Source organism: Leptodactylus fuscus, chromosome 5 (genome assembly GCF_031893055.1).
Source record: "Leptodactylus fuscus isolate aLepFus1 chromosome 5, aLepFus1.hap2, whole genome shotgun sequence".
NCBI lineage: Eukaryota > Metazoa > Chordata > Amphibia > Anura > Leptodactylidae > Leptodactylus > Leptodactylus fuscus.
This window is the reverse complement of record NC_134269.1, coordinates 156,253,863-156,267,797: the sequence shown is the minus strand read 5'-3', so window position 1 is coordinate 156,267,797 and position 13,935 is coordinate 156,253,863. Positions and strand designations below refer to the sequence as shown.

Sequence of the window (13,935 nt, the reverse complement as noted above, 5' to 3'; positions counted from 1 at the left end):
CAACTATACAGGAATGATTTCTACTGCAGTCATTTCAACCCTATTCATAGTGATTATCGGCATCACTGTCCTGAATACTCAGTGATGTCCTACCAATAATATGCATCTTTAGGGTGCATGCACACGATGTAATGCGGCACTGATTCTTGCACGATAACTCGTGTAAGGATCAGCGCTGCAAAACAGAATCCCATTGACTTCAATGGGTTCCGTTTAGCACGCGTAACACATTAAAATCAATAGGACGCTTTTTAACCCATTGATTTCAATGTGTTACGAACGCTACACGGTACCCATTGAAGTCAATGGGATTCTGCTTTTCAGCGCTGATCCTTACACGAGTTATTCTAGGTTCACGTGTTGCCGATAGAAACACTGAATATGTGGATGTCTAATAGAACTTCATGCAATATGGTACACAAGGTCCCTAGGAAGAGGCAGGCACCCCTGGCCATAGAGGACTGCAGAAAGTCCAAGATATTTAGGAATGCTTTGTTACAAGACTCATTAAAATCTCTAGTTTCCCAAAAGAAATTGAATGTGCTTCTGATCAAATGTCAAGAACATGTTGCCCTTGGGGCAATATTTTGAGTCTGATGTTAGGCCTGATTCACATCTGTGTTCGAGCTATACCGTTCCCCTCTCCAAATGAAAAAAAAAAAGAGAGAAGCTCTGAAGCGCACTCCCCAGATGGAAAATCATACGCAGATGTGAACCGGGCCTTACTGTCCATTTACTTTGCTAATGTTGATTATGTTTTGTGATTGCAGGAAGAATGTGAGCAGAAGTTGAGTGTTGCAATACCTGCGTTAAATGCTGCTATTGCTGCACTGGATACATTAAAGGCCAGTGATATCACTCTACTGAAAACCATGCAGAACCCGCCTTCTGGAGTACGCCTTACATTGGCTGCAATATGCATTTTAAAGGTAATTATTTTAGTCATTACTGTTAGCAAAAAACGAGGCACCTTCTGTTTACAAGAGATAAAACTTAACGTGTTTTTATCCATTTGGAAAACTTCAAAGAATCAGTCGGTAAAAATAGTTTAAAGTCGCTTTGAAAATGGAGTCCAGTCTGCCAGAGCAGGGAGAGCTGAGCAGATTGATATATAGTTTTGTGGGAATATGTTCAGTATAACTCAGTGATTGACAACTATCTTTGTATGCATATGCACACTCATACACAGAAGGTTGTTAATCACTGAGTAGGACCATCCACTCCTAAACCCAGAATGAATCAATCTGCTCAGCGCCACCTACTCTATAACACTTTGCCTTTAAATAAAAGAAGATATTACTAGAGATGAGCGAACACTAAAATGTTCGAGGTTCGAAATTCGATTCGAACAGCCGCTCAATGTTCGTGTGTTCGAACGGGTTTCGAACCCCATTATAGTCTATGGGGAACAGATACTCGTTAAGGGGGAAACCCAAATCCGTGTCTGGAGGGTCACCAAGTCCACTATGACACCCCAGGAAATGATGCCAACACCTCTGGAATCACACTGGGACAGCAGGGGAAGCATGTCTGGGGGCATCTAACACACCAAAGACCCTCTATTACCCCAACATCACAGCCTAACAACTACACACTTTACACACTCAATACCACCTCTCTGACAGTAGGAAAACACCTTGAAACATGTGTATTTGGCACTTGCAGTGAGGAGAGCTTGTCACCAGCAGTGAATTTGGCCCTTGTAGTAAGTTGAGGTTGGCACCAACATTTGTTTTGAAAATCAGGGTGGATTGAGCCTCTAACCAGCAGAGTTTGGGCAAATTCATGGTGGAGGGAGCCTCTAAAAACCCCAGTTTGGACCAATTCATGGTGGAGGGAGACTCTAAAAACCCCAGTTTGGACCAATTCATGGTGGAGGGAGCCTCTAAAAACCCCAGTTTGGACCAATTCATGGTGGAGGGAGCCTCTAACCAGCCCAGTTTGGGCAAATTCATGGTGGAGGGAGCCTCTAACCAGCCCAGTTTGGACCAATTAATGGTGGAGGGAGCCTCTAACCAGCCCAGTTTGGACCAATTAATGGTGGAGGGAGCCTCTAACCACCCCAGTTTGGACCAATTCATGGTGGAGGGAGCCTCTAACCAGCCCAGTTTGGACCAATTCATGGTGGAGGGAGCCTCTAAAAAACCCAGTTTGGACCAATTCATGGTGGAGGGAGCCTCTAAACAGCCCAGTTTGGGCAAATTCATGGTGGAGGGAGCCTCTAACCACCCCAGTTTGGACCAATTCATGGTGGAGGGAGCCTCTAAACAGCCAAGTTTGGACCAATTCATGGTGAAGGGAGCCTCTAAAAACCCGTTTGGACCAATTCATGGTGGAGGGAGCCTCTAACCAGCCCAGTTTGGGCAAATTCATGGTGGAGGGAGCCTCTAAACAGCCCAGTTTGGGCAAATTCATGGTGGAGGGAGCCTCTAACCAGCCCAGTTTGGACCAATTCATGGTGGAGGGAGCCTCTAACCAGCCCAGTTTGGGCAAATTCATGGTGGAGGGAGCCTCTAAACAGCCCAGTTTGGGCAAATTCATGGTGGAGGGAGCCTCTAACCAGCCCAGTTTGGACCAATTCATGGTGGAGGGAGCCTCTAACCAGCCCAGTTTGGGCAAATTCATGGTGGAGGGAGCCTCTAAACAGCCCAGTTTGGGCAAATTCATGGTGGAGGGAGCCTCTAACCAGCCCAGTTTGGACCAATTAATGGTGGAGGGAGCCTCTAAACAGCCAAGTTTTGGGAAATTCATGGTGGAGGGAGCCTCTAACCAGCCCAGTTTGGACCAATTCATGGTGGAGGGAGCCTCTAACCAGCCCAGTTTGGACCAATTCATGGTGGAGGGAGCCTCTAAACAGCCCAGTTTGGGCAAATTCATGGTGGAGGGAGCCTCTAAAAAACCCAGTTTGGACCAATTCATGGTGGAGGGAGCCTCTAATTAGCCCAGTTTGGACCAATTAATTGTGGAGGGAGCCTCTAACCAGCCCAGTTTGGACCAATTAATGGTGGAGGGAGCCTCTAACCACCCCAGTTTGGGCAAATTCATGGTGGAGGGAGCCTCTAACCAGCCCAGTTTGGACCAATTAATGGTGGAGGGAGCCTCTAAACAGCCAAGTTTTGGGAAATTCATGGTGGAGGGAGCCTCTAACCAGCCCAGTTTGGACCAATTCATGGTGGAGGGAGCCTCTAAACAGCCCAGTTTGGGCAAATTCATGGTGGAGGGAGCCTCTAACCAGCCAAGTTTGGACCAATTCATGGTGAAGGGAGCCTCTAAAAACCCGTTTGGACCAATTCATGGTGGAGGGAGCCTCTAACCAGCCCAGTTTGGGCAAATTCATGGTGGAGGGAGCCTCTAAACAGCCCAGTTTGGGCAAATTCATGGTGGAGGGAGCCTCTAACCAGCCCAGTTTGGACCAATTCATGGTGGAGGGAGCCTCTAACCAGCCCAGTTTGGGCAAATTCATGGTGGAGGGAGCCTCTAAACAGCCCAGTTTGGGCAAATTCATGGTGGAGGGAGCCTCTAACCAGCCCAGTTTGGACCAATTAATGGTGGAGGGAGCCTCTAACCAGCCCAGTTTGGGCAAATTCATGGTGGAGGGAGCCTCTAAACAGCCCAGTTTGGGCAAATTAATGGTGGAGGGAGCCTCTAACCAGCCCAGTTTGGACCAATTCATGGTGGAGGGAGCCTCTAACCAGCCCAGTTTGGGCAAATTCATGGTGGAGGGAGCCTCTAAACAGCCCAGTTTGGGCAAATTCATGGTGGAGGGAGCCTCTAACCAGCCCAGTTTGGACCAATTAATGGTGGAGGGAGCCTCTAAACAGCCAAGTTTTGGGAAATTCATGGTGGAGGGAGCCTCTAACCAGCCCAGTTTGGACCAATTCATGGTGGAGGGAGCCTCTAAACAGCCCAGTTTGGGCAAATTCATGGTGGAGGGAGCCTCTAAACAGCCCAGTTTGGGCAAATTCATGGTGGAGGGAGCCTCTAACCAGCCCAGTTTGGACCAATTCATGGTGGAGGGAGCCTCTAACCAGCCCAGTTTGGGCAAATTCATGGTGGAGGGAGCCTCTAAACAGCCCAATTTGGGCAAATTCATGGTGGAGGGAGCCTCTAACCAGCCCAGTTTGGACCAATTCATGGTGGAGGGAGCCTCTAACCAGCCCAGTTTGGGCAAATTCATGGTGGAGGGAGCCTCTAAACAGCCCAGTTTGGGCAAATTCATGGTGGAGGGAGCCTCTAACCAGCCCAGTTTGGACCAATTAATGGTGGAGGGAGCCTCTAAACAGCCAAGTTTTGGGAAATTCATGGTGGAGGGAGCCTCTAACCAGCCCAGTTTGGACCAATTCATGGTGGAGGGAGCCTCTAACCAGCCCAGTTTGGACCAATTCATGGTGGAGGGAGCCTCTAAACAGCCCAGTTTGGGCAAATTCATGGTGGAGGGAGCCTCTAAAAAACCCAGTTTGGACCAATTCATGGTGGAGGGAGCCTCTAATTAGCCCAGTTTGGACCAATTAATTGTGGAGGGAGCCTCTAACCAGCCCAGTTTGGACCAATTAATGGTGGAGGGAGCCTCTAACCACCCCAGTTTGGGCAAATTCATGGTGGAGGGAGCCTCTAACCAGCCCAGTTTGGACCAATTAATGGTGGAGGGAGCCTCTAAACAGCCAAGTTTTGGGAAATTCATGGTGGAGGGAGCCTCTAACCAGCCCAGTTTGGACCAATTCATGGTGGAGGGAGCCTCTAAACAGCCCAGTTTGGGCAAATTCATGGTGGAGGGAGCCTCTAAAAAACCCAGTTTGGACCAATTCATGGTGGAGGGAGCCTCTAATTAGCCCAGTTTGGACCAATTAATTGTGGAGGGAGCCTCTAACCAGCCCAGTTTGGACCAATTCATGGTGGAGGGAGCCTCTAACCAGCCCAGTTTGGGCAAATTCATGGTGGAGGGAGCCTCTAAACAGCCCAGTTTGGGCAAATTCATGGTGGAGGGAGCCTCTAACCAGCCCAGTTTGGACCAATTAATGGTGGAGGGAGCCTCTAACCAGCCCAGTTTGGGCAAATTCATGGTGGAGGGAGCCTCTAAACAGCCCAGTTTGGGCAAATTCATGGTGGAGGGAGCCTCTAACCAGCCCAGTTTGGACCAATTCATGGTGGAGGGAGCCTCTAACCAGCCCAGTTTGGGCAAATTCATGGTGGAGGGAGCCTCTAAACAGCCCAGTTTGGGCAAATTCATGGTGGAGGGAGCCTCTAACCAGCCCAGTTTGGACCAATTAATGGTGGAGGGAGCCTCTAAACAGCCAAGTTTTGGGAAATTCATGGTGGAGGGAGCCTCTAACCAGCCCAGTTTGGACCAATTCATGGTGGAGGGAGCCTCTAAACAGCCCAGTTTGGGCAAATTCATGGTGGAGGGAGCCTCTAAACAGCCAAGTTTGGACCAATTCATGGTGAAGGGAGCCTCTAAAAACCCGTTTGGACCAATTCATGGTGGAGGGAGCCTCTAACCAGCCCAGTTTGGGCAAATTTATGGTGGAGGGAGCCTCTAAACAGCCCAGTTTGGGCAAATTCATGGTGGAGGGAGCCTCTAACCAGCCCAGTTTGGACCAATTCATGGTGGAGGGAGCCTCTAACCAGCCCAGTTTGGGCAAATTCATGGTGGAGGGAGCCTCTAAACAGCCCAGTTTGGGCAAATTCATGGTGGAGGGAGCCTCTAACCAGCCCAGTTTGGACCAATTAATGGTGGAGGGAGCCTCTAAACAGCCAAGTTTTGGGAAATTCATGGTGGAGGGAGCCTCTAACCAGCCCAGTTTGGACCAATTCATGGTGGAGGGAGCCTCTAACCAGCCCAGTTTGGACCAATTCATGGTGGAGGGAGCCTCTAAACAGCCCAGTTTGGGCAAATTCATGGTGGAGGGAGCCTCTAAAAAACCCAGTTTGGACCAATTCATGGTGGAGGGAGCCTCTAATTAGCCCAGTTTGGACCAATTAATTGTGGAGGGAGCCTCTAACCAGCCCAGTTTGGACCAATTAATGGTGGAGGGAGCCTCTAACCACCCCAGTTTGGGCAAATTCATGGTGGAGGGAGCCTCTAACCAGCCCAGTTTGGACCAATTAATGGTGGAGGGAGCCTCTAAACAGCCAAGTTTTGGGAAATTCATGGTGGAGGGAGCCTCTAACCAGCCCAGTTTGGACCAATTCATGGTGGAGGGAGCCTCTAAACAGCCCAGTTTGGGCAAATTCATGGTGGAGGGAGCCTCTAAAAAACCCAGTTTGGACCAATTCATGGTGGAGGGAGCCTCTAATTAGCCCAGTTTGGACCAATTAATTGTGGAGGGAGCCTCTAACCAGCCCAGTTTGGACCAATTCATGGTGGAGGGAGCCTCTAACCAGCCCAGTTTGGGCAAATTCATGGTGGAGGGAGCCTCTAAACAGCCCAGTTTGGGCAAATTCATGGTGGAGGGAGCCTCTAACCAGCCCAGTTTGGACCAATTAATGGTGGAGGGAGCCTCTAAACAGCCAAGTTTTGGGAAATTCATGGTGGAGGGAGCCTCTAACCAGCCCAGTTTGGACCAATTCATGGTGGAGGGAGCCTCTAAACAGCCCAGTTTGGGCAAATTCATGGTGGAGGGAGCCTCTAAACAGCCAAGTTTGGACCAATTCATGGTGAAGGGAGCCTCTAAAAACCCGTTTGGACCAATTCATGGTGGAGGGAGCCTCTAACCAGCCCAGTTTGGGCAAATTCATGGTGGAGGGAGCCTCTAAACAGCCCAGTTTGGGCAAATTCATGGTGGAGGGAGCCTCTAACCAGCCCAGTTTGGACCAATTCATGGTGGAGGGAGCCTCTAACCAGCCCAGTTTGGGCAAATTCATGGTGGAGGGAGCCTCTAAACAGCCCAGTTTGGGCAAATTCATGGTGGAGGGAGCCTCTAACCAGCCCAGTTTGGACCAATTAATGGTGGAGGGAGCCTCTAAACAGCCAAGTTTTGGGAAATTCATGGTGGAGGGAGCCTCTAACCAGCCCAGTTTGGACCAATTCATGGTGGAGGGAGCCTCTAACCAGCCCAGTTTGGACCAATTCATGGTGGAGGGAGCCTCTAAACAGCCCAGTTTGGGCAAATTCATGGTGGAGGGAGCCTCTAAAAAACCCAGTTTGGACCAATTCATGGTGGAGGGAGCCTCTAATTAGCCCAGTTTGGACCAATTAATTGTGGAGGGAGCCTCTAACCAGCCCAGTTTGGACCAATTAATGGTGGAGGGAGCCTCTAACCACCCCAGTTTGGGCAAATTCATGGTGGAGGGAGCCTCTAACCAGCCCAGTTTGGACCAATTAATGGTGGAGGGAGCCTCTAAACAGCCAAGTTTTGGGAAATTCATGGTGGAGGGAGCCTCTAACCAGCCCAGTTTGGACCAATTCATGGTGGAGGGAGCCTCTAAACAGCCCAGTTTGGGCAAATTCATGGTGGAGGGAGCCTCTAAAAAACCCAGTTTGGACCAATTCATGGTGGAGGGAGCCTCTAATTAGCCCAGTTTGGACCAATTAATTGTGGAGGGAGCCTCTAACCAGCCCAGTTTGGGCAAATTCATGGTGGAGGGAGCCTCTAACCAGCCCAGTTTGGACCAATTCATGGTGGAGGGAGCCTCTAACCAGCCCAGTTTGGACCAATTCATGGTGGAGGGAGCCTCTAAAAAACCCAGTTTGGACCAATTCATGGTGGAGGGAGCCTCTAAACAGCCCAGTTTGGGCAAATTCATGGTGGAAGGAGCCTCTAACCAGCAGAGTTGTGGGAAAGCAGGGTGGAGGGAGCCTCTAACCAGCAGAGTTGGTGGAAATCAGGGTGGAGGGAGCCTCTAACCAGCAGAGTTGGGGGAAATCATGTTGGAGGGAGCCTAGTATTAGCAGAATTGTGCAACGCTTATGGTGGATGAGTATGAGGATGCGGAGGAATTGGAGAGGTTGAGTACAGACATGGAGTTTCATGTTGGGGTGCTTTACACAGGTGGGCACAAAAATGAAGGCTCTATCCAGTGGTGGTTCATTTTTATCAAAGTGAGCCGGTCGGCACTCTCAGCTGACAGACGGGTGCGCTTGTCAGTGATGATGCCACCGGCTGCACTGAACACCCTCTCAGATAGGACGCTGGCGGCAGGACAGGACAGCACCTCCAAGGCATATAGGGCAAGTTCAAGCCACAGGTCCAACTTCGACACCCAATACGTGTAGGGCGCAGAGGGGTCGGAGAGGACAGGGCTGTGGTCGGAAAGGTATTCCCGCAACATGCGCCTATACTTCTCACGCCTGGTGACACTAGGACCCTCCGTGGCGGCACTTTGGCGAGGGGGTGCCATCAAGGTGTCCCAGACCTTAGACAGTGTGCCCCTCGTTTGTGTGGACCGGTGAGAACTTGGTTGCCTACTGGAGGAACTGCCCTCCCTGCCGCCACTGTCACATGCTGGAAACATCTCCATCATATTCTGCACCAATTGCCTGTGGCAAGCATTGATGCGATTGGCCCTCCCCTCTACCGGAATAAAAGACGAGATGTTGTTTTTATACCGGGGGTCAAGGATAGCAAAGATCCAGTACTGGTTGTCCTCCATGATTTTGACAATACGCTTGTCGGTTGTAAAGCACCCCAACATGAACTCAGCCATGTCTGCCACAGTGTTAGTTGGCATGACTCCTCTGGCCCCACCGGAAAGTTCAATCTCCATTTCCTCCTCATCCTCCATGTCTACCCATCCGCGCTGCAACAATGGGACGATTCGAAGTTGCCCGGAAGCCTCCTGTATCACCATCACATCATCGGACAACTCTTCTTCCTCCTCCTCCTCCTCCTCCATTAAACGCAGTGAAGCGGACAGATGTGTGGACCTACTCTCCAGCTGTGACGGATCGGATGCTATCCCTAACTCCTCTGTGTGATCTGAGTTATCCCTGATGTCAATCAGGGATTCTCTCAGAACACACAAGAGCGGGATTGTAAGGCTCACCATCGCATCCTCAGAGCTCACCCTCCTTGTGGACTCCTCAAAGACCCGTAGGATGTCACAAAGGTCTCTCATCCATGGCCACTCATGGATGTGAAACTGAGGCAGCTGACTTTGTGGCACCCTAGGGTTTTGTAGCTGGTATTCCATCAAAGGTCTCTGCTGCTCAACCACTCTATTCAACATCTGAAACGTTGAGTTCCAGCGTGTGGGGACGTCGCACAAAAGCCGGTGTTGTGGCACATGCAGGCGTTGCTGGAGAGATTTTAAGCTAGCAGCGGCTACTGTCGACTTGCGAAAGTGGGCGCACATGCGCCGCACTTTCACCAGTAGCTCTGGAACATTGGGGTAGCTCTTTAGGAAACGTTGCACCACTAGGTTGAAGACGTGGGCCAGGCATGGAACATGTTGGAGTCCGGCAAGCTCCAGAGCTGCTACCAGGTTCCGGCCGTTATCACAAACGACCATGCCTGGGCCCAGGTGCAGCGGCTCAAACCATATTGCCGTCTCATCGAGGAGGGCATCCCTCACCTCGGAGGCAGTGTGCTGTCTGTCCCCCAAGCTGATCAGCTTCAGCACAGCCTGCTGACGTCTACCAACGCCAGTGCTGCAACGTTTCCAACTCGTAGCTGGGGTCAATCTAACAGCGGAGGAGGAGGCGGTGGCGGAGGAGGAGGCGGTGGCGGAGGAGGAGGCGGTAGAGGAGGAGGAGGAGGGGGGTGTTCTTCTCGTGTCCCTGCCAGGAATGTTAGGCGGGGAGACGAGGTACACCGGGCCAGTTTGGGAAGCAGTCCCAGCCTCAACTACATTCACCCAGTGTGCCGTCAGTGAAATGTAGCGTCCCTGTCCGCATGCACTTGTCCACGCGTCGGTGGTCAAGTGGACCTTTGTGCAAAGCGCGGAACTAAGGGCCCGCCTGATGTTGAGTGACACGTGCTGGTGCAAGGCGGGGACGGCACACCGGGAGAAGTAGTGACGGCTAGGGACGGCATAGCGAGGTGCCGCAGTTGCCATCAGGTCCAGGAAGGCGGGAGTTTCAACAAGCCGGAACGCCAACATCTCCTGGGCCAGCAGTTTAGCGATGTTGGCGTTCAAGGCTTGCGCGTGTGGGTGGTTAGCAGTGTATTTCTGCCGCCGCTCCAATGTCTGAGAGATGGTGGGTTGTTGTAAAGAAACGCCTGATGGTGCCTTTGATGGTGCAGGAGAAGGAGATAAGACAGGACCAGGGGAGGATGAGGTAGAAGTCAACAAAGTGGCGGAGGCAGATGAAGTGGTGTCCTGGCTCGTCCTCTGGAGTGCATCGCCAGCACAGTCAGCAGTGGCAGTGGCAGAGGCAGAGGCAGTGGCAGTGGCGTGAACGGCAGGCGGCCTTTGTCCTGCCGTTGCTGCCTGCCACTGATTCCAGTGCTTGGATTCCAAATGACGGCGCATTGAAGTGGTGGACAGGTTGCTCTTCTCAGAGCCCCTAATCAATTTCGAGAGGCAAATTGTGCAGACAACACTATATCTGTCCTCGGCGCATTCCTTGAAAAAACTCCACACCTTCGAGAAACGTGCCCTCGAGGTGGGAGTTTTTCGGGGCTGGGTACGAACTGGAACATCTTGGGAGATTCCGGGTGTGGCCTGGCTTCGCCTAAGCTGCTGACCTCTGCCTCTGCCTCTAGCTACCCTTTTTGGTGCTGCACCTGCCTCAACATCCACACTACTTTCCCCGCTTGACATCCCCCCTGTCCAGGTCGGGTCAGTGTCCTCATCATCCACCACTTCCTCTTCCAACTCCTGTCTCATCTCCTCCTCCCGCACAATGCGCCGGTCAACTGGATGCCCTGACGGCAACTGCGTCACATCATCGTCGATGAGGGTGGGTTGCTGGTCATCCACCACCAAATCGAACGGAGATGGAGGAGACTCTAGTGTTTGAGCATCTGGACACAGATGCTCCTCTGTTAGGTTCGTGGAATCGTGACGTGGAGAGGCAGGTTGAGGGACAATGAAAGGAGCGGAGAACAGCTCTGGGGAGCAGGGACAGTTTGGGTTATTGTTCTGTAAAGCTTCGGAATTTTGGGAGGAAGGAAGACAAGACTGTTGGGTAATAGGAGGAGAGGAGGCAGAGTCTGACTGGCTGCTGGACAATGTGCTGTAAGCGTTCTCTGACAGCCATTGCAAGACCTGTTCCTGGTTCTCGGGCCTACTAAGGTTTGTACCCTGCAGTTTAGTTAATGTGGCAAGCAACCCTGGCACTGTGGAGTGGCGCAATGCTTGCTGCCCCACAGGAGTAGGCACGGGACGCCCTGTGGCTTCACTGCTACCTTGCTCCCCAGAACCATTCCCCCGACCTCGCCCACGGCCTCGTCCACGTCCCTTTCCGGGAGCCTTGCGCATTTTGAATTCCTAGTTAGAAATTGGCACTGTATACCAGTAGTAAAAATTGTGGGTGCACGTAACCCCAATATATTCTTTGAATTCCCAGTCAGAAACTGGCACTATATGGCAGTAGCAAGAAATGAGGGTATTTGTATTCCCAATATACTCTTTGAATTCCCAGTCAGACAATGGCACTGTATACCAGTAGTAAAAATTGTGGGTGCACGTAACCCCAATATATTCTTTGAATTCCCAGTCAGAAACTGGCACTATATGGCAGTAGCAAGAAATGAGGGTATTTGTATTCCCAATATACTCTTTGAATTCCCAGTCAGACAATGGCACTGTATACCAGTAGTAAAAATTGTGGGTGCACGTAACCCCAATATATTCTTTGAATTCCCAGTCAGAAACTGGCACTATATGGCAGTAGCAAGAAATGAGGGTATTTGTATTCCCAATATACTCTTTGAATTCCCAGTCAGACAATGGCACTGTATACCAGTAGTAAAAATTGTGGGTGCACGTAACCCCAATATATTCTTTGAATTCCCAGTCAGAAACTGGCACTATATGGCAGTAGCAAGAAATGAGGGTATTTGTATTCCCAATATACTCTTTGAATTCCCAGTCAGACAATGGCACTGTATACCAGTAGTAAAAATTGTGGGTGCACGTAACCCCAATATATTCTTTGAATTCCCAGTCAGAAACTGGCACTATATGGCAGTAGCAAGAAATGAGGGTATTTGTATTCCCAATATACTCTTTGAATTCCCAGTCAGACAATGGCACTGTATACCAGTAGTAAAAATTGTGGGTGCACGTAACCCCAATATATTCTTTGAATTCCCAGTCAGAAACTGGCACTATATGGCAGTAGCAAGAAATGAGGGTATTTGTATTCCCAATATACTCTTTGAATTCCCAGTCAGACAATGGCACTGTATACCAGTAGTAAAAATTGTGGGTGCACGTAACCCCAATATATTCTTTGAATTCCCAGTCAGAAACTGGCACTATATGGCAGTAGCAAGAAATGAGGGTATTTGTATTCCCAATATACTCTTTGAATTCCCAGTCAGACAATGGCACTGTATACCAGTAGTAAAAATTGTGGGTGCACGTAACCCCAATATATTCTTTGAATTACCAGTCAGAAACTGGCACTATATGGCAGTAGCAAGAAATGAGGGTATTTATAACCCCAATATATTCTTTGAATTCCCAGTCAGACAATGGCACTGTATACCAGTAGTAAAAATTGTGGGTGCACGTAACCCCAATATATTCTTTGAATTCCCAGTCAGAAACTGGCACTATATGGCAGTAGCAAGAAATGAGGGTATTTGTATTCCCAATATACTCTTTGAATTCCCAGTCAGACAATGGCACTGTATACCAGTAGTAAAAATTGTGGGTGCACGTAACCCCAATATATTCTTTGAATTCCCAGTCAGAAACTGGCACTATATGGCAGTAGCAAGAAATGAGGGTATTTGTATTCCCAATATACTCTTTGAATTCCCAGTCAGACAATGGCACTGTATACCAGTAGTAAAAATTGTGGGTGCACGTAACCCCAATATATTCTTTGAATTCCCAGTCAGAAACTGGCACTATATGGCAGTAGCAAGAAATGAGGGTATTTGTATTCCCAATATACTCTTTGAATTCCCAGTCAGACAATGGCACTGTATACCAGTAGTAAAAATTGTGGGTGCACGTAACCCCAATATATTCTTTGAATTCCCAGTCAGAAACTGGCACTATATGGCAGTAGCAAGAAATGAGGGTATTTGTATTCCCAATATACTCTTTGAATTCCCAGTCAGACAATGGCACTGTATACCAGTAGTAAAAATTGTGGGTGCACGTAACCCCAATATATTCTTTGAATTCCCAGTCAGAAACTGGCACTATATGGCAGTAGCAAGAAATGAGGGTATTTGTATTCCCAATATACTCTTTGAATTCCCAGTCAGACAATGGCACTGTATACCAGTAGTAAAAATTGTGGGTGCACGTAACCCCAATATATTCTTTGAATTACCAGTCAGAAACTGGCACTATATGGCAGTAGCAAGAAATGAGGGTATTTGTATTCCCAATATACTCTTTGAATTCCCAGTCAGACAATGGCACTGTATACCAGTAGTAAAAATTGTGGGTGCACGTAACCCCAATATATTCTTTGAATTCCCAGTCAGAAACTGGCACTATATGGCAGTAGCAAGAAATGAGGGTATTTGTATTCCCAATATACTCTTTGAATTCCCAGTCAGACAATGGCACTGTATACCAGTAGTAAAAATTGTGGGTGCACGTAACCCCAATATATTCTTTGAATTACCAGTCAGAAACTGGCACTATATGGCAGTAGCAAGAAATGAGGGTATTTATAACCCCAATATATTCTTTGAATTCCCAGTCAGACAATGGCACTGTATACCAGTAGTAAAAATTGTGGGTGCACGTAACCCCAATATATTCTTTGAATTCCCAGTCAGAAACTGGCACTATATGGCAGTAGCAAGAAATGAGGGTATTTGTATTCCCAATATACTCTTTGAATTCCCAGTCAGACAATGG

At 49.3% G+C, this 13,935-nt stretch overlaps 1 protein-coding gene across 1 annotated transcript in view; it reads left to right on the top strand.

Moving 5' to 3' along the window:
• The window catches only part of LOC142203618 (dynein axonemal heavy chain 3-like), a 927,911-nt gene that overhangs the window by 717,070 nt on the left and 196,906 nt on the right, over positions 1-13,935 (top strand). The window contains exon 56 of the mRNA XM_075274510.1: positions 771-929. Within this exon, the coding sequence (XP_075130611.1) occupies positions 771-929 (159 nt within the window). The remainder of the gene's footprint in view (positions 1-770; positions 930-13,935) is intronic.